This window comes from Phragmites australis, chromosome 4 (genome assembly GCF_958298935.1).
Source record: "Phragmites australis chromosome 4, lpPhrAust1.1, whole genome shotgun sequence".
NCBI lineage: Eukaryota > Viridiplantae > Streptophyta > Magnoliopsida > Poales > Poaceae > Phragmites > Phragmites australis.
The window spans coordinates 38,155,576-38,179,597 of NC_084924.1; the positions used below are offsets into that span (position 1 = coordinate 38,155,576).

Consider the following 24,022-nt stretch of genomic DNA (forward strand, 5'->3'; position numbering starts at 1 on the left):
TGCATGTGTGCTACCTCTGGATTGCAGATTGCTTCTTTTATATAGTATACAATATTGTCTACCTCTGGATTGCTACTTGGATGCTGCTTCATGCCTCGATCTGCAGTGTGATGCCTTACACTATATTGATCTTCATGTAATATATTGCTTGCAAATTGCAATGGCCAATGCCCCGATCTGCAGTGTGCTGCCTATACTATATGACTTTGCATGTATTATTGTTGGCGGAAGAAAAAGCCTTTTTCTGAACAGAATGCGGTGAGAGTCAACCTACAAGAGTGGCTCAAGCTTAGAGACCAAGTGGAGAGGAAGGCAACACCTAGAGTGATCAGAAAAAATCTCTTCCTCTAGCATGGTGGTCGGGGGCTGTATTTATAGTGTCATCCAGGGTGTAAAGTGTACATGCATGCTCCTTATTGATAGAGATATAAGTCGTCACTATACAGCTAGGATCCAGGGCTAGCCTCATAAAATATTGATACGACAAGGGGCCGTGACTATTACGGCAAGTGGCCATAGGGTTAGATCGGTCGTCAGCTACAACACCGGTCCTATCCAATGTGTCAGGGCAGCCACCGACCACATCGGCATTAAATGCCGATCACTTCGTGTCAAGTACCATGTGGCCGGTGGGCCCATTTCTCGTTGGTCCTTCCGAAGGGCCAATCACTCCCTTAAGGCTCTAGAGGTTCACAACCTCCAAGGATCCGCGGTCTCTGGAGGCTTGGGGCTTCGTGGAGAATCAGAGCCCAGGGCTCCCGGAGGGGTTTCGAAACCTGGTGGCCTTTGAACTTAGAGTGACGGAGTCTAGGGCATTAGGGGTGCTCCATGGTGACCCCCTAACAGTAGCCCCTCGCGAAGGTGGCCAACAGAGCCATTGGCCATGCGGTCTTCGGAGCAGGACCTCGGACGATCCTTCTCTTTGTTATTTGGGGGACAACGGTCCTTCGGTTGCATTGAGTTGTTTTAAGTGCCGATCCAACAGTTGAGCCGAATGCCTAACATCATCTACGAGAGAGAGAGCATTAAATGCGACCTGCGATTAGCGGTGCAGTCATGTCTTGCCAGGCGGTAGTGGTACATGTGGCATCTTGGTGTTGGAGCGTTATGGAGAGCGGTTCTGCTTCCCCCATGATCATGGGTGAAGGGACGAGGCATGCGCACATGCCCTGAGGTGGCAGCAACTCCTCCTCTAGCTTATAAAGTAGGGGTCTCGGCCGAGCGGTGACTTTATCTAGCATTCTTGTTCTCCTATGCTTTGCTCTTGCGCGAACACCACCGACCTCAACACTTCCAGCATCCACCATCGATGATCACTCCTCATCGACACATAGGGACTCCCATGGTTCGCAACATCCGGGGACCATGCGGCCACGTTAGTAGCATCAACCGCTGCCTCATCATGCGGAATTGGTCTCCGCCACTGTTGGCATGGGCACGCAGGCAACTGGTGGGGTTGTAGATGTGCGCACACTGACGAAAACAGTGATAGTAGAGACTCCACCGCCTCTACTCGGGCCTTCGTCGAGCGTGGTGCTCCGCCGCGCTAATAAGAAGTATCCCCTGCAAACCAGCGTGCTGAGAGCATCTACCATTACTGAGGCTAAGCTTGACTGGGTCAAGGAGGGGAAGATCTCTTATAGATCTGTCGCTCACGTTTCATGAGGGCAGATGGTCTCGGCACTGTGAGGCCACGAGATCATGGTTTTTGAAGTCTTCTTCGACACGGGCCTCGGCTTTCCGGCCGTGCTGCTCCTCGAAGGGGTGCTTAGGCACTTCTATGTGGAGCTCCCCTAACTCTTGGCCAATGCTATTGCCTGCTTGGCCATCTTTGAAGGAGCCATGCGGGCATAGGGCTGTGAGGGGTGAGTGAAGCTTTTTGCCGCCATCCATGAAGCGAGCTGCAAACCGAGGGAGGAGAGATGAAGGCCCTCAACTTCAGTAGCGTGAACTTCCATATTCAACAAGAGTACCAGGACGCATTCCCGACGAAGGACATCAACAACTGATGGTACACAGGGTGGCTGAAGGGGTGGTTCTACTACGATGTAGGCTTCGACTCCCCCCTTCGTTTCACCTGTCAGGATATCCATTATGCCTGGACCCTAGTGGTGGACATACCCAGCACTCAGCTTGCATCGAGGGTGGCGCAGAGGATGAGCATGTGTGATCTCATGGAGGAGTTCACGATGCTTCGCATCCGGCCCCTTCTGGAGGATTGGGACCATGCCTTCGAGTGAGGTGAGGAAGGCAAGCCAAACGCGTACTCCGGGCACACTGTCAATTCTAGTGAGTCCTCCCCCTTGTCTAGCATCTAACCCACATACATGAGACGTCTTTTACTTTTAAAGAATTGCCTTACGCTGGACAAAGCAATCGAGATCATGGACAAGTTCCTCGAACATCCTTCCATTGTGGAGTGAGACCAACGTATGGAGCTAGTTGGGAACTAGGAGTGACACAACCATGTCTGCTCTTGCCTCGGAATGGTAGCTCCGGTGTGGCCAGACCTCATGAAACCTCGTGCCACCAGAAAGCGAGGGTGCGGGGCTTCAGGTGCCATGACCCACACGATCCATGTGGACATGCTCCAGATTCACCCCCTCTGACCCCACAGCCTTGTGCACTAGCTCGGTGGTAGGGTCCTCCAAGGTGGGGTCAGATGGGATGAAGCGTCGGAGGCTTGCCGAGGGCGCCGAGGCTATGATCGACGTGGACACGGATTAGTCGCGAGCTAGAGGTGGTGATCCTGGGAAGGCTTTGATCCTCTTGGACCCAGCCAGCCATGGCCAAAGCGGAGGGGATGCGAAGCCTCCCTCGACGACTATTTTGCATGGGGGATTGCAAACCCCTTCGACGACGAGGATTTCACAGACCCTGTCACTGCCATAAGCATCGGTAAGGGTGTGGCATTACTTCCCATTTTACCCCACCGCATTTGCGCCTATGGATCCTTACTTTTGTGTTTTTCTGTTGACAAGGGCCGTTGAAGTGGTTCCGTTCTTAGCTTCTGCCCTGGAGGTTCTGTCTCTGCCTAAGGATCCGACGACCCCAGTGGAGGTACCTGAGGCAACCACTTCAGAGGCATCGGCTTCATCGCCTTGGAGTGTTTCTCTCGGCCATGACTTGGCCCTCGGGGTTGGAGGCGGGGCAGTCGGACCCTTCACATCTTCCACCTCTGCCTTCTTAGAGTAGGGTTTGAGCTTTGCTCTAATCCCCGATGACTTTGCACTATGCCCGGAGGCATCAAGTGCCTTTGCTTCAGCTTCATCTCTCCTTAGGAGCGTGGAGATCGAGCTATCTGTGGCCCGGAGGCCTTCAAAGGAGGTGGTGTCACGTCTGGAGGCTATGGCCTGGTAGGTATGTTCTTAGATGAAGCTTTTCTGGTTCCGGACTTTTGGCTGCTAACCTCATCTCTCCCCTCTATAGTGCTCTGCAGCTATTACCCCTAGGCAAGGCATGGCTTAGGAGGAAGCAACAGGGCTCCGATGCACCCTAGAGGAGGCCAAGAAGCGAGCGAAGGCTATGGAGAAGAGACGATGCCCCGGGGGCGTGCAGAGAGCATGGCTTGGGAGGTTACCGAAGTCCACCGAGTTGCCGAGGCATCGATCGATCAGGCCATCACGGGCCGCATTGCTGTAGAAGGCGAAGCCCAAGACCTGGATCGTGCTAGACGTAGCCTAGCAAGAGCGGGAGGAAGCCCAGGTAGTGGAGGAGGCACTATACACGAAGCGCTAAGGGCTAACAGTGTGCGCGATGGAGGCAGTCCACTCCATCGAAAAGGCTCTAGGAGGCCTCGAGGCCAAGGGCCCACCACTGTCCTCTAGCCTGAAAATCTTGAGCCCGACGCTCTGCTGGTTTCAGACTGTAGCGGGGGTTACGACCAATGCTGTTGAGGCCTATGCTAGCTCTAGCATCTAAGTGGCCTTGGTGTTTCAGCTGGCGCTGATGCACTGCGTTGGGCACAACTAGTTTGAAGCAATGGAGCAGTCGGTTCTGGACTTTGTGTCTGAGGACATTCGACCCAAGACACCTCCGACCGAGATATGCATACCCTTGGACGGCTTCCAATGGGGGGGTTATGGGAAAAGCATGGTCGACCTGTGACTCTGTGTTTTATAGCAGATCATGTGAAGTCAAGCATCCGAGGGGCTCCCAGCTCGGACACCCTTGTGAGAGGCCAAGCCCGTGTTCAGATGCTTCCTCATGTGGACCTCTGTCACAACCAGACGGATCTTTGCCAGGGATGCCTCCTCATTCGAATGCCACCCTGCAGGAACAACCTCCCGTACTGGTGATGCTCCGCAGGATCAGCCTTCGGAGATGTAGCTCTGAGTAGACTTTATTTGTGTTTACCTCCTTTTCCTGCGGGGGGGGGGGGGGGGGGAGACCTTGCGTGTTTACCCGGCTCTCCTGCTTCATGTATTTTGACATTGCTCGCTAACTTTTGTGGAGCTATGTCTCATTTGTGCTTTATCCATTTATTTATGTGTTGTGCTAGGATATTGTCGGTGGGTTAACTCCTGTCGCAGGGATCCTGAGGGACCCCTTTTTAGAGATTCGGCCGGGGGGATGATTCTGAATATGTTTGCCGGAGAAATAAATGGATGTAAATGCGATGGCTGGTGGGGTGGAATGATCTAGTGCGGAATGAAGTAAATGCACTGGGGGTTTAGACAGGTTCGGGCCGCACGGAGGCGTAACACCCTACTCCTGTGTGGATGCTATAAATGTCCTGAGAATGTCTCTCAGAAATGTGCTAGTTACAAGAATGTCTGTCTATCCTAGAGCCTGGGGCTCCTTGTTCTTCGGTTTCTATGCTCGTACGAAGGTGTTCTTCGATATGTGTGTGCCTGTTGGCTTTGGGTGTCCTTGGACTTCTCGATCTTCTCTACCTCATTAACTTCTTCAACCTTGCCGAGCTTGCCGAGCTTTTTCAAGACTTGTCTTTGTCCGCGCTGCCGGCCGCTTTAAATACCCGCCGGCAGTAACGTACCCCGAATAGGAGGGCACGAGTTCCAAGGCACCATAAATGAAAAGGGCGTCATCATAGCCTCTGCGCGAAGTGACGGGGGTTGAAAACACGCCCCGCGCCTGGTCATCAGTCGTCATGATGGCGCGGGCAACGGGCGCCGTGGAGAGGGCCCACCGGGCAGCCGCAGAGCAGCCCGGCGTGCTCGCCCCGTCTTGTTCGCCTGCCACAGCAGCGCGGTAGACGGAACGCCTCGGGCCTCGGGCACCGGATAGCGCGGGATGGGACCCGTGCATTTAATGTTCCCACGCCCTTCTGCCAGAATATGGCAGGAACTGACACCGAGTGTGGCGGGAGCAGTTGGAGGTGACAGGCCATGCGCGCTCTTAAATGCGGCCTCGGGCCTTTCACCGGCTGACGCCTCATCGCTAGACCCCTGTGGGGGCCACTGACGGAGGGGTTTCCTGGGTCGTCGGGGAACCGAGTGCTCGGGGGTCACTGTTCACCTCCCCGAGCACTCTCTCCCAAGAACGCCCTTTCTTGGCCTTCGGGGAACCGAGTGCTCGGGGGCCACTATTCACGGCCCGAGCACTCTCTCCCGGTCTTGACTGTACGGATCCTCGGGGAACTGAGTGCTCGGGGGCCGCTGCTCGCAGCCCCGAGCACTCTCTCCCGGAACTTCCTTTGTTGGGTCCTCGGGGCACTCGGGTGCCCGGGAGGCCACTGCTCGTGGCCCCGGGCACACCTCTCCCAGTACTTGGCTCTCCTGGTTGTCGGGGGACTTGGGTGCTCGGGGGTCGTTATTTACCTCCCGAGTACTTTCTTCCCGGTCACTTAGTCTTCGCAGATCATCGGGGAACCCGGGTACTCGGGGACCACTGATTGTGGCCCCGAGCGTCCTCTCCTGGGACTTAGTCTTTTTTACCTCGCAGAGCTGACCTCTGTTTGAGGGCACCACCTGGCGGATTGCTGGCCTGGCCTCAGGATTCGGGGACCCCTGGTTCCTGATTCACCGACAGATATGCATGCCATACGGCTGACCCTTGAGAAGGATTTGCGCATACAGCTTTGGCGACCTGAAGCAAGAGGAATCTCCCCGAGTGTTCGAGCTGCTACTTCTAGAGGGGGGACCAACGTGTCCCAATTGCCCGGGCCTGTGCTACCTCTCCTGTGGCAGCAGCGCTTCGTCCTACCTCATGACACTACTACACAACATGTCATAAGTAGTGCCCTATCAATGTCGGTTATGCAAAAATCGCTATTGAAGACGTATCAGTGCCAGTTGTTAAACTCCCGCACGCGAACAATGGCTGAGGCACTAAGAACTGGCACTAAAAAGTCACTATCAGTGTTAGTTCATACCACAACCAGCACTGATAATGAATGGACTATCAGTGCCGGTTCGTATCACGAAACGCCACTGATAGTTGATGACAACCGATTTTTCGAAATTCATAACTTTTTCATACGGTGTCGAATGGAGATAAACTTTATATAAAAATTATAGCTTTCAATGAGATCTATAACTTTGTAGTTGACAACTTTTTCATTTAAAGTAATTTAGATGCCAAAATAATCATGACAAACTTTCAACATGAGGAGTCAAAAGGAAAATATCTCGTAGTGCTATCAGCAATGAGAGATAGTTGAGATGGTAAGAAATGTACGCGCAAGGGAGGAGGTCACGGCTTTGAATTCAATAGAATGAACATGCGTGAAAAAACGCGATGACAGCTTATGCATGTGGGGTATCTCAGGCCTTGATCGCTGGTTAGTTGCAAAAAAAATCAATTTTTTTTGGCTTCGAAACATCAATTTTTGGAATCTGGTGCCCGATTTAGTTAAGAATAGGCATTGATATCACTTGCTATGCCGGTTCCAGAACCGTGACTATAAATGCCGAGTAATCAGTGCTGGTTCAAGAACCGCCACTGATGGAGATTTTGAACCGACATGGATGACTTGTTATGTGGTAGTGTGATTCGTAAGGATGCATGGACCCAGAGGTGGCCACCGACATCTTATTTAGGGAGGAGCCAAAGGACCCTTCCGCTTCTTCTTCGGAGGCTAGCCCAAATTCCATAGAGATAGACGAATGGTGGAGGGTTTTTTAGGACGCTGGCCCACGTGACTCTTGGCGTTTTGCTCTCCTACGGGACCTCAACAGAACGGTTCCATCAAACATCCTAGAGGATATCATGGCCCGGATCAAGAAGGAGGATGTGGAGACCACAGAGGCCTCATCATCATTAAGGGACTTGGATTTCTCGACCTTCGACTCCTACCCCTTCCAGGTGGAAGCCTCATCTTCTTGGGCTGGAGGAGACTCCATATTCAGCAAGAGGTTCTTGCGTCAAGAGTATGCGCGATGTCGCCCTGTGTACCGATCCAGCTGTGAGGTTGGTGGCTCCGGAGGGCAGAGACAACCCTCCGCACGTTGTCGTACTTTGGGAAGCGTCATGGCCTAGCTCGTTTGTTAGAACTAGATTGATTGTAAGGCACATTGCCAAGTGCAGTTTTTGCACTTTTATTATACACAATTAAGATTGTGATGCATTAACTTAGTTTTCCTTATCGCCTTTTCATTCTTTTCATACCTACGCTTTGAAGGCTTTCCCTGTCCCAACCCCCTCACATTCTGCTGCCGTTGGCGGCCGAAGGGTGCGACTATAGGGATCCTCCGATGTAACTAGAGCGACGAAGTAGCACGCTATTGATTGCATCGTGAGTCCTCTTGGTCCGAGTCCAATGGCCCTGGAAGCTACGACTCAACGTGATCAAATGAGTCCAGCTCGATGCTACCGAGGCCTATGTCCTTCGATGTGGCAGAGGATTCTAGCTCAACGCAACCGAGGCTTATGGCCTTCGAGGTGGTGGAGTATTTTCTCGACGTGATCAAAGCCTATGGCCTTTAAGGTAGTGAAGGATTGTCTCGATGCGACCAAGGCCTATGGACTTCGAGGTACCAGAGGATTTTAGCTCAACGTGATCGAGGCCTATGGCCTTTTTAACCCCCTGATTTTTAGAATTTGCAACTTTTTAAAATTTTCTAATATTATTGAATAGCTTCGCCAGTAGAATAAGTTTAAAACCTATTTTCATAAACAATCGATCAATATAGGTTATTATTTATTGTGCATTGCATGCTGAGTTTTGGTAGAAGCCATGTAAATGCATTAGAGTTCCTTTTCTTTTTCTTTCTCTTTGGTGTTTATTCGATTTTGATTTTGTTTATCGATAGAATTCGCAATTAGTCGATAACACTTTAGATCCATTCGAGGGATTTCAAGACCAAGGTTTTGACAACACCGAGCAACATTAGGTAAATGGCAAGTGTACTTCTTGATCATATTGCTTCTATGTTTTAAATTGTTTTGTTTTAAATCTTTAGGTAGAAGTTGAGCGGTGGCTCGATCCCCGTTCACGAGCTTAGGACTTACTTACTTATTCACAAAGGATGTGACTATGATGCCGATATGTTTGAGTGTGGGGATGAGGCGAGAAGTGGGCAGTGCTAGGGGTAGGTCAGGAAAGGAATTCGAATGCCATAGACCGCTTGCATCGGTTAAGCACCGTCCGTCGGTGCCATTGGCTCTAGTATTTTCCGTACTTAACTTATGCTGATCTAATGATAAGGTAAGCCTAGTACCATACACCGTGCTAACGCTCGCCTTGCGGCCCTATGACACGTATGAAAAAGAATGAGGAGAAGCAATGTGGCGAGGAGCCGGAGGTGTCCGGGACATGCTCGTGGTAACCCCGATGCCATAGGAGTATGTACGAGTAGGTAGTTCCGGGTATGAGAAAGGTTATCTCGGAGGTCAAGAGGATGGACCCCAGACGTATGGGTAAAGGAGTATCCCTTGCAGGGTGTAAAATCAATTCGAATTATAGCACTCTCGATCATGAGCATGCTTTTATCCATTCGCATCAGTCGTAGAGTCACGATTGTGGATTGGTTTGGTTGAGGTGGTTATGTTCAGTTATGCTAATATGGTTCCAATTACTTGCACGTTCATGATGTTGGTTACATGGTAGAATGTTACTTTTAGTATAGTATAGTTGCTCACATGTTTATATCAAACTGCTTTCGAGTATGAATCTACTTAACCATGTGGCAACTTTATTGCTAACATCCAAATGCATAATCCTTGGAGTTGGGTTATCTATAAGTACCCATTATAGATTAAGTCTTGCGATTACCTTTGTACTCACGTTGCTCTTTTAGGCGCTACCAGCGTGGAGGAGTTAGTCTTTAGCTACTTTACGTCTGCCAATGTGGGTGGTGGGCATGAGTAGGTAACTACTCGGAGATCGTGCTTTTGTGATTGAGCCTAAGGGCATATGGTTCTATCCTTATTTTGTTGTTTATAGCTCTAGCTTCCGTTGCATAGTTTCTTTTTGTCTGGGGGTTGATTAGTAGTATCCTCCTAGCTCTTTTGCCGTAAATTACGAGAATTCGTAAATGCTTAATTACTCGCTCTTTATTAAGTTGTATTGTGATGTTAAATGTTGGTAAGGCATGTGTTCCGATCTTGGGCACAAAACACGTGTTGGAACTACCGGGATGATATTCTGGTTAATTGTTGAGGTTATGATTATATAAATGATCAATTTAATGATTAATTAGAATATTATTTAGATGGTTCCTCATAAAACTCTATGGAACTAAAACACCAGCTTTATAAAGGATGGCTATGAGAATCCTCTCATTAACATCAAGCTCTTCCAGCTGTGAAAGAAATTGGAGCACTTTTGAATCAGTTAGTCTCTAATCTCAAATCTCAATATTCAATAATCAATACTCTCAAGTCTCAGTTAGTCAATCTCATGTTTTAATGTTCTCATGTTTAATTTGTAGATACATACCAAGAGAAGAAATAGGCTAACTACGGACCGTCTCAACTCTCTAGTCTTCATACAATTCAATTCCAGAATGATGGCCAAGAAACAAAAGATCAAGGAAAAGAAGATCATAGACGTCCTCCTATCTACTGAAACTTCTAAAGATCAAGGCTTTCTGTCTGAGGGAGGAGATGATCGTGTAGTGGTTGTCTATAGGGATGAGGATGAGGAAGAGATGTCGAATATGACGATATCATGGCGTGTTATTGAAGAAGCAATGGGAGCCAATGAACAACTTGAGCTATGTAGGATAGGAGTGCAAGAATGAGAGAGCTTTATGAAGAAGAGGAAATCGAGTCTGAAGAAGAGGAGTATGATGAAGATAATGATGAGATTCCTTTTGAGGACAATAGGAATGAGTATTGAGGAGGCTGGAAGCCTGGAGTGATGACATTTGTCTTTTGTTATGTCTTATCTCTCTTATATGAGTGGATTGTTCCTTTTGTGACTTGTTCGCACAGTCCTTGAGCTAGGATTCTAGAATTAAGAATTTCATTGTGATTTGTGAACTACTGAACTAATTATGTTATGCCAAGCAATGTCTTTATGTGTTGCCCTATTTGTGTCTATAAGTGCTATCTTTGTGTAGTAATGTTGTTTACAAGCTGCTCTGTAGTGTTGCTGACTTGCTGATTAGAGGCTTGGAGCTGCTATGGCTGTGAGATGAGTTCCTAATCCCTGTATCTTTTTTTTCTTTGCTCTTATTGTTCTTGTTCACTTTTATTTATCATCTCTGTTAGACTGAATGTATGCAAGGACAACAAGAGTGCAAGACAGCAAACCAAGATGAATGAAGAACAGACCACGTGAGCTGTTGTTTAATTATTTATTATGGTATTAATGTGTTATACACTTGAAACTGCTACTCTTCAATTAATTTTACAATCTACTATTTTGGCCGATTTATTTATGCTATTTTGACCTTAGATGCACCATCTTCTTGGGCTTCAGGTTTACTGAAATTGACATCTGACATGCTATTGTACACCACGCCTAAGCACACCTAAGCAGACAAGGCACTAGGCAAAGGTTCACCGCCCGCCTAGCGTCTAGCGTTCTTTGAAACCTACCACTTCAGTCGCTGTCCATGGAGGAAAAAAAACCTGATATTAATCTCCAGGCTGTGGTTTGAACTCAAACAAACACCGTTGACTTTTGTGCAGCACGTTGGTTCTGAATAATGCCGCTTAGCTTATTGCTGCCGTGCTAGGTCCAACCGAATGAAGCTAGCGATCGACACTTGGAGTTGATGTCGCTCGCATTAAAAAAAAAAGAATCAGGCAATATTGCAGTTGGGAAGGGAACAATGTTGACTTGGGGAGCAGCAGTTGTTTACGCGGCTAGATCAGTTGTTTCAATATTGCAGTCTAGAAGGTCAACGACATAGTGAGTTCCTCAAGGCTAACCGAAGGAGAATATTGAAGATTTTTATAGTGCACGTTGCTTTGCGTCATGAAAAATGCCGCCCAAAAAGTCAAATCTTAAGAATATTCGGCGAATCGGGTGAGCATGTAAGTTGGCTTCAGATTGAGCTTAGCAGTTAGCAAGCTGGCCTGACTTAGGAAAAAGAAGTAGTCATGCAGTGCAATTTGAGTGGAGGTCAACTGTCTCCTGCTCCTCCCTGGATACCGCGAATGCATGTGAGACTTTGGCACCTGAAACTGAACCAAAAATATACTACTGTTTCATTTGGTTCTGACTATGCCTGAACAATGCAGAATGATGATTGGAAATGGTAGAACGGCCAGGAGCATCGGCACATCGATCGGTTAATGAAAGGTCAACGGGATAGCTAGGGCAGCGAACTGGTTCACCTCCTGGGACAAAAAAAAAACGAAAAGAAATATCTCTCCAGCTGTGCAGACGTGCAATCCAGTAGTAGATCTTTCAGGGACGCATACATGATACAGGAGTTAGAAAGGATTTGTCAGGCCGAGGGTGGATTGGATCACAAATAGAGATGAAGTAGTTATTCTTAACTTAATTGAGTGAGAGTAAATTGTTAGGTTATTTTTTAATTTTAAATCAACCTAATGAACTAGAAAACACAAAACTTACATGCCTGATCACGACCGTCTCTGTTGGCCTCAATACGAGTCTTTTTTTTCACAGAAGGCGCATGGTAAGCTGTACTTGTGACTGCTACGAAGCAGTAATGAGCACAATGGACTCCTAATAATAAGTTAAACACGTAAGGATCCACTTTATATGCTGCGATTAAGGAAAATAGCTAGAGAGAGACAGCAAAGTACCAAAATTTAAAGAGGGGCCAAAGAACAAAGTAAATTAAAAAATATTCAAGTGATAAATGATAATACTAACATATGGTACAATTTATAACCACCAAAGAGCAGTGCATTGATATTTTCTATACTTAAATTCAAAATATATATTTGAATGATATTAATAGATCATAATAGAAGTAACTCTAAAATAGAGTTAGCATGGGCTGCATAAGTTGGACGAGTTTAAGCTCCGCCACTGGCTGTCGCCATGAATCCACCATTAGCCGCCTCATGTTCCATTCCATGCCGCCGCGGAAACAAGAAGCTGAGCTCTGTAAGCTTATTAAACCCCTCTGATAACTGCATCGCGAGATATTCTAGTCTAAATTAGACGACGTAAGAGAAGTAAAGAACCCGGAAATCTTCGTGTGATGAGTGCGATTGAGAAAGAGCATCCAATGTAATCAGAATGATGAAGGCTACTCCATGCTGCGATTGAGTAGCTTGCGTTGTTGAAGGAGAACTAATGGAGCGTGCGTGTGTACGGTGTGTGTGATCGCAGCATGACAAGCTCAGGGCTGCGGCCAAAGCGCTGGGTTCAGTGCATGTGTGCTGACTGCAGACACGGCAACAGAAAGAACAGTTCCAAGGAACAGAATCTAAACACCCCCTGTATGTTGCTTCATATTGGAAAATGCTCCGATATCTCTATTCACATGGGTCCTACTTATTTCGATTTTTTTAAAGAGACCTTCGTTGATTATCAAAATAGGGGAATACATTCCTCATCGATGAGTTTGGCAATGGTAGGGGGCGCTTAAAGATGTCATACTGCACATTGGTCCGAACTTATTCCCATCTGAGATAAAACATGAGCTATCCTATTACAAACTCTCTTTATATGGTGCCACTGCACCTGTTGAAGACGTCTTTACGATGCTACCTGCTTCATCTATGATTGGAGACTAGGATGCACGAAGCCCTTTCCCTTTCTGCAACGCTTGAATAATCGTTGCACTGTCCGACTCTAGAATGATCGGCATATGAATCAATTCAGCCGCTACCTTAGTTCCTTCCAGACAAGATATCGCCTCGATCTCCACCGCCTCACGCCCTGGCAGGATAACATCATATGCGGAGTAAAGGACAATTCCTCGACAATCACTAGCCACCACTCCAATCGCCGATTCACCCGTAGTAAGCCGGAAGGCCCCATCCACATTTATCTCGGCCCATCCTTCCTCGTATTCTGAATCATTACAAAGCTCTTCTTCTTGTCTCTCTGGTCCTCAGTAAACATTGGTGCTTTTCCTTTTCCGTCCTCCTGTTGTTGAACAGGTAACAGTTCACTGCAGTAGTTTATCAGGAAGACATCGAATCCGCGATTGTGGCTCTTCCTTTATCATGTATAGCATCATTCCTCAAATGCCACGCCCTCCATAATACCATTAACGTCTTAGTTTTCATTCCGTGAGGGAAGTCAATAGAACCAGAAGCCAATCTGGACCGGTGTAAGCTACTTTGCACTCATGCGGCAAGGTACATACCTTCCTCATCTCTACACGCAACGCCGTGGCCATTGTGCACCTCATTGCCGCATGGGGCCCATCCTCGACCTCCTGACCGCATACTTGTTTCGATTTTACTCTGGCCAGACTACAAAATTGGCTGATAATTCAGTTAATACATCAATTTTTATCACCATCTGCTGAAAAATACGATCACATTGTACATGCCTTCTCCCGCAACCGGGCGGGCGGGCTCTCCACGCATCATTCACAAACATCCTTTTCTTGACTAGTACTCGTTCCGTTTCAAAATATATATAGGACGTATTAGGATTAAAAAAGTTAAACTTCAGAAATTTTTATCAACAATTAGTCAAATTATGCACATATTTATTGTACAAAAGATATATTAATAGATTCATACTTCACACATTTTTTAATAAGATATTAGTTTCGTAGCAATTAATAATGTATTGTAAGAGAAATTAATAGTCAAAGTATATTTTAAAAAACTTTCTTAAATCCTAATACGCTCTATAAAAAGAAATAGAAGGAGTATAATGCACTGCACTAGGCATCGAAACATCCATAGAAGTGTTTTTCTTTTCTTTTGAAACCAACATAGGAGTGCTTAATTTTGAGATGCATTTTTTTTCTGGAAAAGAAAATAGTCAGACACAAGGGCCATTTAGATATCCCTCTAGTCGTCCCAACTGCCTTCAGCAACTTGACCTTGGCATACGGAATTATCTGTTAGAACAGCGTCAGTGCGTGCCTACTCACGCTTCTCTTCTATAATCTGTGCCGCTGTTGTCGCTGTCCACACGCCATCTTACAGCAGTAGTGCTGCAGAAGTCGTCTGAATCTACGAGTTCATGGTGGCTGCTCCGGATGCTGTTGCAGTCCAAGCACCAAATCTTAAGTCTACTTCCTTTATTATTATATCTCGTGCCGAGTATACATACATGCATGTATGCGTGGAACGCATAAGCACCGCGCAGTTATGTGCTTAATTTACAGGTATTATTATGTATGCTTTGACCTCTTGATGCAGCATTATACTAGTATTCTTGCAAGAAATGTCAACGGCCGAGATGTACACTCTCTTAATTTCTTTCTTGCTTTTAACAACAGAAATAATGGAGTGCGAGACGTATGTAGGAGCCAATTATATATAGTCTGACCTTCTTGTTCCATTTGGAAGCGAAGTTGATGAGGTTTTTCTTGCGTGCCTTATGTGATGCGGAGGGATTTTGCTTCCTTCCTCCTTGATCGATCTGGTGTACACACATCATGAGTTCATGCTGCACCAGCTGCGCCACATATGCATACCACGTTGTGTAAGAACTGTACTTTGGTTGGGAAAAGAAAGAGAAAAAAAATGGAACATGAAACTTCTCGCGGACATGCATGTGTAATTATCGAAGTTGCAAACAGCAGCTTGGACCGGGGTTTAATTTGTGTAGAATCAATACAGACTTTTGCCTTGAGAGTCCATTGTTAGGGAGACTTATCAGACCCTTAATTTCAACGCCTAAAGACTGAACAGGGCTCCTACTTACTGGCAACTGGTCTAGCTTGATGCGGTTAATAACAGGGTTACTCTCGATCGTGTCACAATGTGACAAGTGCATGACATGGGACGACGATGGAACAAGACGAACGGGCAAGCTGATATCTCGCACCGAAAGCCAGGTAACGTCAAAGTAATCCGAATGGGATGGGACACGGCCCAGATAGGACAAGTTCCTCGAACGGCATTTGGCAATGCAACCAAAAAGGGCTTCGCCGCGCGACGGCGCGCGCAACCCGCAGCAGCTCGGCTCATTTGTCCCGCCGTGCATGCATGCCGTCACCACGACGACATAACCAAAAACCAACCAACTGAAGATAGCGAAGCAAAGGCAACGGCAAATCTGACATACATATTCAACTATTTTCGACTAGTCAAGAGATTAAAAATGTTTCAATTTGGGGATGTAGACTTCTCGGCCTAGCTAGGCAGCTAGCTGTAAGCCTATAAAATAGGCAGCTTCCTCAGCTTTGATCTCCCCTTCAATTCAAACGCTTCCAGGAAACTCCCAATATAGTCGGACTCATTCTCGTGTCTCTCCTTCTGCCAAGTTCTTCTTTTTGCTAGCTTGATCTGTTGTTTGTTAATTCTTGGTGAACCAATGGCGTACGGCAAGAGGTCCCGGCAGCAGGCCGAGGAGATGGTCTGGCTGCCCGACGGTACCGACGCCGCGCGCTTCCTGCTGCTCTTCTACGGCCACCACCACGGCGGCGGCGCGGTGTCGACGGACGCGGCCTCGGCACCGGAGAGGGTGTTCGAGTGCAAGATCTGCAACCGGCAGTTCCCGTCCTTCCAGGCGCTCGGCGGGCACAAGGCCAGCCACAAGAAGCCCCGCCTCGCGGACGGCGACGGCGCCCCGGCCGAGCCGCCCAAGCCCAAGGTGCACGGCTGCTCCATCTGCGGGCTCGAGTTCGCCATCGGGCAGGCGCTCGGCGGGCACATGCGCCGCCACCGCGCCGCCGATCAGGCGGATGGCCCCGGCCTCGGGCTTGGTCTCAGCCTTAGCAGCGGGCTCGGGCTCGGGCTCGGGCCGAAAGACGACGGCAAGAAGGCGGCTCCCCCGGCCGAGCTGGTGCTGGACCTGAACACCGTGCCGGCGCTGGAGGAGGAGCCGGGGCTCGCCGTCGAATTCCCCATGGCAGTAGTTGACTTCTTACGTTAAGAACGTGGAAGAGATTGATTGATCTTTTCAATACACCATTTTTGGATTGTACTGTTTACATTCAACTACCCCAAAAGTCAACCCTCGAACCATTAGAAATTCCAGCATACATGTTTTTTTTTAATCCTCAGAAATGTATAAGGATACTTCTAATGTTCCAGGGGCTCTATATATATAAGGAAATCCATATATACAATATGGTTAGACTTTTCTGTGGCAATTGTAGCATATTTTTTCATATATTTCAATTGTTCAACATATACATCTCTTTTTCCTCTCATTATTTTTCAGATTTTTCTGATCGGGTTGAATCTCTTGTTTTGTTTTCCCCGCATGTAGTTCTGTTTTATTGGTGACACTCCTGAGCTTGGCAGCTTATCCAATAGGCTTAACAGTAGTGATGAGAGTTTGGCTCCATCTCCTAAAAGGTAATAAGATAAGTTAATTTGTGGAGACTTAACATTCACAATCTAACTTCTAATAAAAAATAATTTGATCCCAACAATCATTAATCATAGCTCTGTTGGTTCTCACCTATACGCGAACATAGTTAACCTTACCAATAAGGCTAGCTTATTGTTAGAGTATATTTGACTATTATGGTATGATGTGATTTGATTATGATTGAGTGTAATCTGTCTAATATGATTCAATCTTATCTTTAAAGTTATCTTGCGATTCAAGTCATATACTCTATATAAACATGCCGATGAGACTCGATAATTCATCAACAATTATCACATTATATTAATCATTCTACACTTAGCCATGTATGCAAATTGAGAACATAAGCAATAACGTAAAAAGAACACAATCTAAAATATTGTAGATACGGAGGAAGCTCAATTGATAGATGGTTAAGTCTCGATTGGTTGGTCTAGTCCACAGAACAAGAAAGAGACCCTGAATCACAATAGTTGATCTAGTCTATGCAACTATTACGAAAATGCTCATAGCTTTTGATTCCACGTGGAAGAAGCACACAAACTTTGAGTGACATGTAAACTATCTCTATGGTTTAAAGATGAAAATACAATTATTAAGTTATCCCATTGTTGGCTACAATACATTTCACTCAAACAAAAAGCCAAGCTTCACGAAATACTATATGCACCATTTGAATCACTTGATTCCACAACACAAAACAAAAGAGAAAGTCAACCACAACGTCTCAACTATATATATCTCAATCAGCTAGAGCGCATTCATAAATATTAAAAAAAGGAAGAGCTTTACCTTGAATTGGGAGGACAATCGAAGATACCAATATCTTCTAGGACTATGTTTATGGACCACGGTAGCTTTCAATCTTTCTCCTTATGTTTGAAGTCCTTAGATGCAACATTAAATTGCAAATCAAAAGGCCAAACAAATAATTCATGTTAATCAATTGGTTGTCTGCAACACAAGTCAACATCTAATGCATTATTGCAGTAATTACCACCTATTTCGATCATGTCATCAACCATGCCAGCAACTGTCCTTTGCCATCACTTATTCAGTGCACTACCTGCATCCACAGTGACAAGAATAAGGTTATATATATCAAGAAACATTCATTTATAGAATATTTTTGCAGAGACAGCCACGGGAAGGGTGTTGTGCGGGTGAATGTTTTGGAGAGGAGACTGGGGATTTCTTGTTTTTAGGCACAACAGCAAATTTCATGTGCTCGTAAAGGTAATTATGCCATGTGGCATGAAATAAAAAATTGGCGCGGAACTAATAGAAAATAGTGTGCCCACGTAAATGTTTGCACGGCAAGTGGTGCACAATTATCCTATGGGCAAGAAATCCATAAGGAAATTGTAGGCACACACAAGGAAATGACTGTCCATTACGCTGTGAGTTAATTTTACTAGAGTTCCTCACGTCCTAGGTAATTTATATTTTTCTTTGTGTTCTAGAGAAACCGACAAGATAATTCGTATTTCCCTATGAGTTACCCGAACCAACAAGGTAATTCGCATTTCCCTGTGAGCCTTTGTCGCGCCCGTAAAAAAAAAAAAACCTGGTGTACAGGAAAATTCCAATTTCCAGCAGTGTTTGTTCTTGTTGGTTGGAACAATTCCTTTTTCTGTACATGTAGCAATTTGGCTATGAGGTGGGGCTTGTCAAAGAAGCCAGCCGACGTCGTGGGAGACGGTCAGTGTGTGCTGAGTAGTGGCGACACGCGACGGCAAGGTGACTAGTAAGTTTGAAAAATCGAAAAATTGTAAAAATAGCTGTTCATTTTGAAAAATCATATATTTTAAAAAATAAAATTGTCACTTTTCAACACATGTTAAAAAAAATAAAAATATAGCATTCCAACTCTCAAAATACAAAACACTATCAAACCAATCATAAAAATTCTGAAAAAAAAGTATGGTGTAAATTATACTATAATCTAGCTCTTTAAAAAATTTCAATTCAAATAATTACTTGTACAACGAGAAACAAAAATAGCATAAATTTGTCTTTTTATTTCTCATAATATAGATCATATTTTGTGTAAAAAAATTTGAAAGCTAGATCATAGTATCCTCTACATCATCAAATATTTTTAAAAAATTCATGACTATGTCGATAATGTTTTGAATTTTAAGAGCAATGAAACTTATCATTTTTTATTTTTAAACATAGGTCCTGGTCGTACTTCCAACGTGTAACAGCAGTCTATATGTATGATTTTCAAACTGAACCTCTTTTCCTGTAATTTTCCGATTTAAGAAATATAAAAAATAAAAAAATCCGGTAGGCCCTAGTCAACATGGGCCGAGCTGTGGGGAGTACTTGGGCCTTCGTGGGCTTTGTTGGGCCGGAGAAGGGGTGTGTTGTTGCCGTCCACTGGTCCATAGAAAGCGATGGGCAGGGGAAGGGGTGCCAAAGAGCTTCAAGCCCAATCCACACAAGAGGAAGCCCGTGTTCAAACGCTCCAAAGGAAAATATCTCCTCGCCTGTCCCATCGGCCATCGTCGGCATCCACATCATCCGTCCACGGTCCATCCATCTACCGGCCGAGCCACACGAGCCCGCCCAACGCAAGCGCACACCCCCAAACTCAAAACCCTACCACGCCGCCGATGGCCTCGCCGCCGCCGCCTGCCCCGCGCCCCTCCTCAGCCGCCGGCGCCGCCTCGGCGGGCAAGGGCCGCGCCACCTCCGCTTCGCCGGTGGATGCTCTCTTCCTTCAGAACCTTATGAGTCGCGTCCAGCTCCGCCCGCCCTTCCTCGACACCAACTCTTTCCTCACCCAGGACCTCGACGACTTCCTCCTCAACGAGTTCGCCGCGCTCTCCGCCGCCGCCGGGGCGTCCGATGACGAGGAGGAGGAGGAGGACGATGACAGTGGGCTCTCCGGTGGGGAGGGCTCTGGGGAGGCGAGGCGGCGGCGGATGCTGGCGAGGGAGGAGGCGAAGCTGGAGAAGGAGATCGTGCGGATGGTGCTCGCCGGGGAGGCCGAGGAGAAGCTCAAGCCCAACTCGGGCCAGTCCGTGGCCGTCGGCGACCACCACCTCTGCGTCGGCTTCCACGACGAGGCCGGCGGGGAGTACCGTGTGTGGGAGTGGCACGGCCACGTCATGCTCTTCGATGACGAGGATGGGTACTCCGCCGAGTACATCTACGGCAACCACTTCGAGCCGCTCGCCGCCGCCACCGCCAGGGCTAAGAAGAAGGAGAAGGAGAAGAGGGAGAAGGACCTGAGCATGGGGCTGCGGGATTTGGTCGTGGGTGCCGACGACGGTGGCAATGGCAGTCGCTCCAAGGAGAATGGCAGTAGCGGAGGGCCCAGAGTAGTGCGCAGGAACGTTGTCAATTCCCCTGCCGCGCCTGCAAGGTAATGGCTTTCTAGAGTTTGCAATGAGCTTGGTGGAAGCAATGCATCAATCCGAGTGACTGAAGCAATTAAAGATTTGATGAGTTTTTTTCTCGCCAATGGATGTTTAAGCAGTCTCTTGTGTTCTGATGAGAAATCATACTTTGCTTCTGTTATGATACATACAGTGTACCCACCGGGTTTTGAGGTGGATTGTTTGTTCAATACACTATATGATGTTTGGATCAAGTATCTCTCGTTAGGTGCTTTCTGATTTTTTTTTTCAGTACAACTTCATGCAGTTTGTGGTTTAGTACCTCCCCCAATTATGCCTAAGGTAAGTGACACGTTTAAATTGCTTTTCCTTGGAGGTATCATTTATCTGTAAAGAAAAAGGCAAACATACTAAACATCACATTAGATGAAACATTGTTTACTTGTCTACCTTCCATGTGCTTGAAACTAAACTCCCTGTTCTGTGATCAACGCTACTGCGAACCTTTAAAACATTACATGGACATGGGCTAGAAGTATTTCTCAATGCTTATTGCTGCACCTATTCAGCCTCTGGATGAACCAACTGCATGTAATTGCACAGGTGATTTCCACAGTATTCTTTTAAAACATTAAACCATGGATTGGTTGCATTTCATTAGCTGGATTATCTTTTTTTCTTTTCTGTCAATGAAACTAGGATGAACTTATCAGAGTTGTCAGTGTTGATTGACCATATAAACCTCTAAACTTTAAGGCTCACGAGTCAAGACCACAAAAGTATTGGGATGTATAGTCTGATACTCTGAATGAATTGTGCAGGCCGTCTCAGACTTGTGTATTTGATCAATAATTTTGTTGTGGAAAGGTGAACGAGGCCCTATTCTTGTAGCTCTATAGGTTTTCCAGAACATTTTTCAAAAGTTGCTGTCAAAAGGGCCACATGATATATGCACCCCTTTATGCAACTTTGATAACCACTATAATTCTTATTCACTGGGTTAAGTATAAAACTGTTTTTTTTTTCTCCATAGATGTTCAGGAGCTACTCATAGTTATATCCATATGTTTTCAGAGGGCTTACTATATACATATATGAATGGACTGAAGTGTGTTTTATTAAGTATAGTTGCTGTAGTGTTTGCATTCCAGTGAATGGTTTGACAAAAATTCCAATCAAAGTGTATTTGATAAAGTTCACAATGTTTGTTAAAATCTTTCAGAGAGGCATCTTACTCTTACATGGTATCAGTATCTAGTATCTAACATGCTATGCTGTTAGTGTTAAGTTTCCCAAATGACAGATTATAATTTGAATACTAGCATGCTAAAGAAAATTGCTTTTTGACATGCCATCAAACTCCAGCAAAGGATTCAGCAAGACTCTATTTTTCTACCACTTCTTTAATGAAGTGCTTGTAAGTCTATGCTGATTACTAAGGGACTCGTATTTCTGGTAATCATTGTGGATCATAAAATGTTTAGTCTATCCTTAACTGAGACATCTGAACCGCCATATCATTTTCGCGTTCAGTCTGTTCACTCACTAAGAGTCTCGAGCAAGGATCTCCTTGCGTAGAGTTTAATATTTTCTTAAGAACAGCGTATTACAATGAAAACCAAGAGCTTTACAAATGAAATACCTTATCTTATATATCATCTATAACATTTTTTCTAGATTTAGTTTGTTATCTTATTATATCTTCCAGAACTGTGTTTGCTATCTTGTTGCTTAAGTTGTTTTTAGTCATTTCATCTATGTTTAGATGTGTTGATTTAAGGTTTCTTTTGAAATAAGTTTGGTGATTTCCTTTAAATAGATGCCAACTTTACAATTTGTTTAGGAACGCACAAATGACTGACCAGCTAAATGAGAGTTCAATTTTGAGCCATTTTTCTTGGTGCAGCTGTTTAGCGGAATCATCATGACTTTTGGCCTTGTATTTATATTTTTACTTGTGAGGCTTGGGCACACTGGGCTGCATTTTCAACTTTCCATGTGAGATTAAATGAATTAGCTTGTACGCTATATCCTTGCTACTGAGCTTGGTTGTCTTCTATTCTGTGTCGCTTTAAGCTTTGATCTACCTCTTAGTGTTTGTTTGTTTTCCTGTGCCACCTAGTAAACAGGTAAGTATACAGATGTTCTGCTACTTAATCATTGCTTGGCTGCTTGCATTATCTAAGCAGTTGTAGTTCAGTGAAATTATCTGCAATGGGAAGGCCGAGACTTGCATTCAGTTTTCTTCCTACTTTGTTGGCCTTGAACCCTTGGTCTTTAGTCTGCTTCCATAAGCGTGTGGTGGGCTGGTGGAAGGTAATATGAAGTCCCTGTTTCATCAGAACATGACCCAGTGTTCCATATTTTTCTAGTTGAATTGATTATGGCTTTACCTGTCACATAGATGATTCTTGATTCTTCTAGCAGTATGCATCAAAATGTAAGCTTTCTGGGCAGATCCATGATTCGAATCATGTCATCAACTTCATTTGCTCTTTTCTGCTTACACCTTATGTGCATAAAATAGAGCTTTTCATTAGGTTCTGAAGTGGTTGATACAAAAGTGATTCTAGTAAGTGTAGGGACATGCATCCTCTGTCATGTAGCTTCTATTTGATCACTTGCAAGCTCAACCTCATTGCTTGTTCAAAAAAAGAATCGAGGCTGCAACAGCATTTGTTTTGTCCTGGAATGAATCGGCCTTTGTGATGACCGCAAACATAGTCAGAGTTGCCCTTGCATTTTTTAGCTTGTACTACCAGTCCCATGACTTTGTTAAACAGTTGCTTCCTGGTCTACAGGTAAAGGCTGCAACAGTGCAACTGCAAGAAGAGGCAGGTTCTGACTTCTGAGACTCATCAGCAGCAACTGCTACTACTTATTCTACTCCCTCCGTTTACAGATAATTGACAACGTTGACTTTACTATTTAAAGTTTGACCATCGTTTTTTCACAAATACATGAGCAAACATTTATAAGTGTATGATGTTATGAAAGCACTTTTGATAGCATATCAAGTGATATTTATGTTATATCAATCAACTAAATATTTAAAAAAATTATAGTTAGTTGAAGTGTAAATAGTAAAAGTCAAAGTTATCAAGTATTTGTAAACGGATGGAGTATATAGTGCAGAGCTGAAGACAAGCTGCTGGCCACACGAAGCATCTAGTAAATCAGAACGTGATGGTCATATGAAACAAACTTCTTGCCGTATTGGAGGGCTAGAGCCCTTTTATTCCAGTAGCCTATTTTTGCTGTGTTCAGTACCTGGGTGTTGAAATGGCAGGCATTTTTTTTTCTCTTATGGCTCTTTTCATCTATTTCTTGAGCTTACATGTCGCCAAGGATCTTTCAGCTGGTATTTGTTCAGAACAGCCTGATGTCTTTGCACACGGCACTGTGCACTGGAAATGATGGATTGACAATCTTTACCAGAAAAAAAAATCTATGCTTGACAATCTCACACTCCGGAAATGCTAAATTGAGATTCTGTACAAGAATGTGAAATCTATATTGGACGATCTCATCTGCTTTGAGCGATACGCGGCTGTTGAAACAGAAAATCTATGGAAAGGATCTCGTCGGTATTTGCTCATAGATTTTTTTTAGACCAGTATTTGCTCATAGCTGACGTGAATTTCTGGCTGATAGTAGTAAGACGATTGTTTTTCTCGCCTAGCAAGCACGAAATATTCTCTCTCTTTTTTCCTCCGGAGGGCAAAAGAAAAGGATATAGCATTTTTTTTTTTTTGTAGTTTAACATTATAACGTGATTAAATGCATGTTCGGATCTACAGCCTCACGCCGACCGGCAACAATAGCAGTTTGGTATACTGCTAGATTTGGCATTGAATCTCGCTCGTGCCAGCAAGGATTTCCT

The 24,022-nt window shown here is 45.4% G+C and overlaps 2 protein-coding genes across 4 annotated transcripts; both read left to right on the forward strand.

Moving 5' to 3' along the window:
* The first annotated feature begins 15,643 nt into the window (after positions 1 to 15,643).
* On the forward strand, positions 15,644 to 16,565 carry LOC133914381 (zinc finger protein ZAT12-like). The gene has a single exon (XM_062357498.1). The coding sequence runs from the start codon at positions 15,785 to 15,787 to the stop codon at positions 16,343 to 16,345; it is 561 nt and encodes a 186-aa protein (XP_062213482.1). The 5' UTR covers positions 15,644 to 15,784; the 3' UTR covers positions 16,346 to 16,565.
* Positions 16,566 to 19,305: 2,740 nt separating this feature from the next.
* Positions 19,306 to 23,520, forward strand: LOC133916385 (uncharacterized). 3 transcript variants are annotated; one of them, XM_062360029.1, is made up of 2 exons: positions 19,306 to 20,165; positions 20,432 to 20,495. In XM_062360029.1, exons 1-2 carry the CDS (start codon positions 19,411 to 19,413, stop codon positions 20,478 to 20,480), a joined length of 804 nt encoding a protein of 267 aa, XP_062216013.1. In that variant the 5' UTR covers positions 19,306 to 19,410; the 3' UTR covers positions 20,481 to 20,495. The 3 variants fall into 3 exon arrangements, with proteins under 3 accessions (XP_062216013.1, XP_062216015.1, XP_062216014.1); XM_062360031.1 differs by lacking the exon at positions 20,432 to 20,495 and adding an exon at positions 22,941 to 23,520 and having other exon boundaries at positions 19,307 to 20,165; XM_062360030.1 differs by lacking the exon at positions 20,432 to 20,495 and having other exon boundaries at positions 19,308 to 20,412.
* Positions 23,521 to 24,022: the final 502 nt, after the last annotated feature.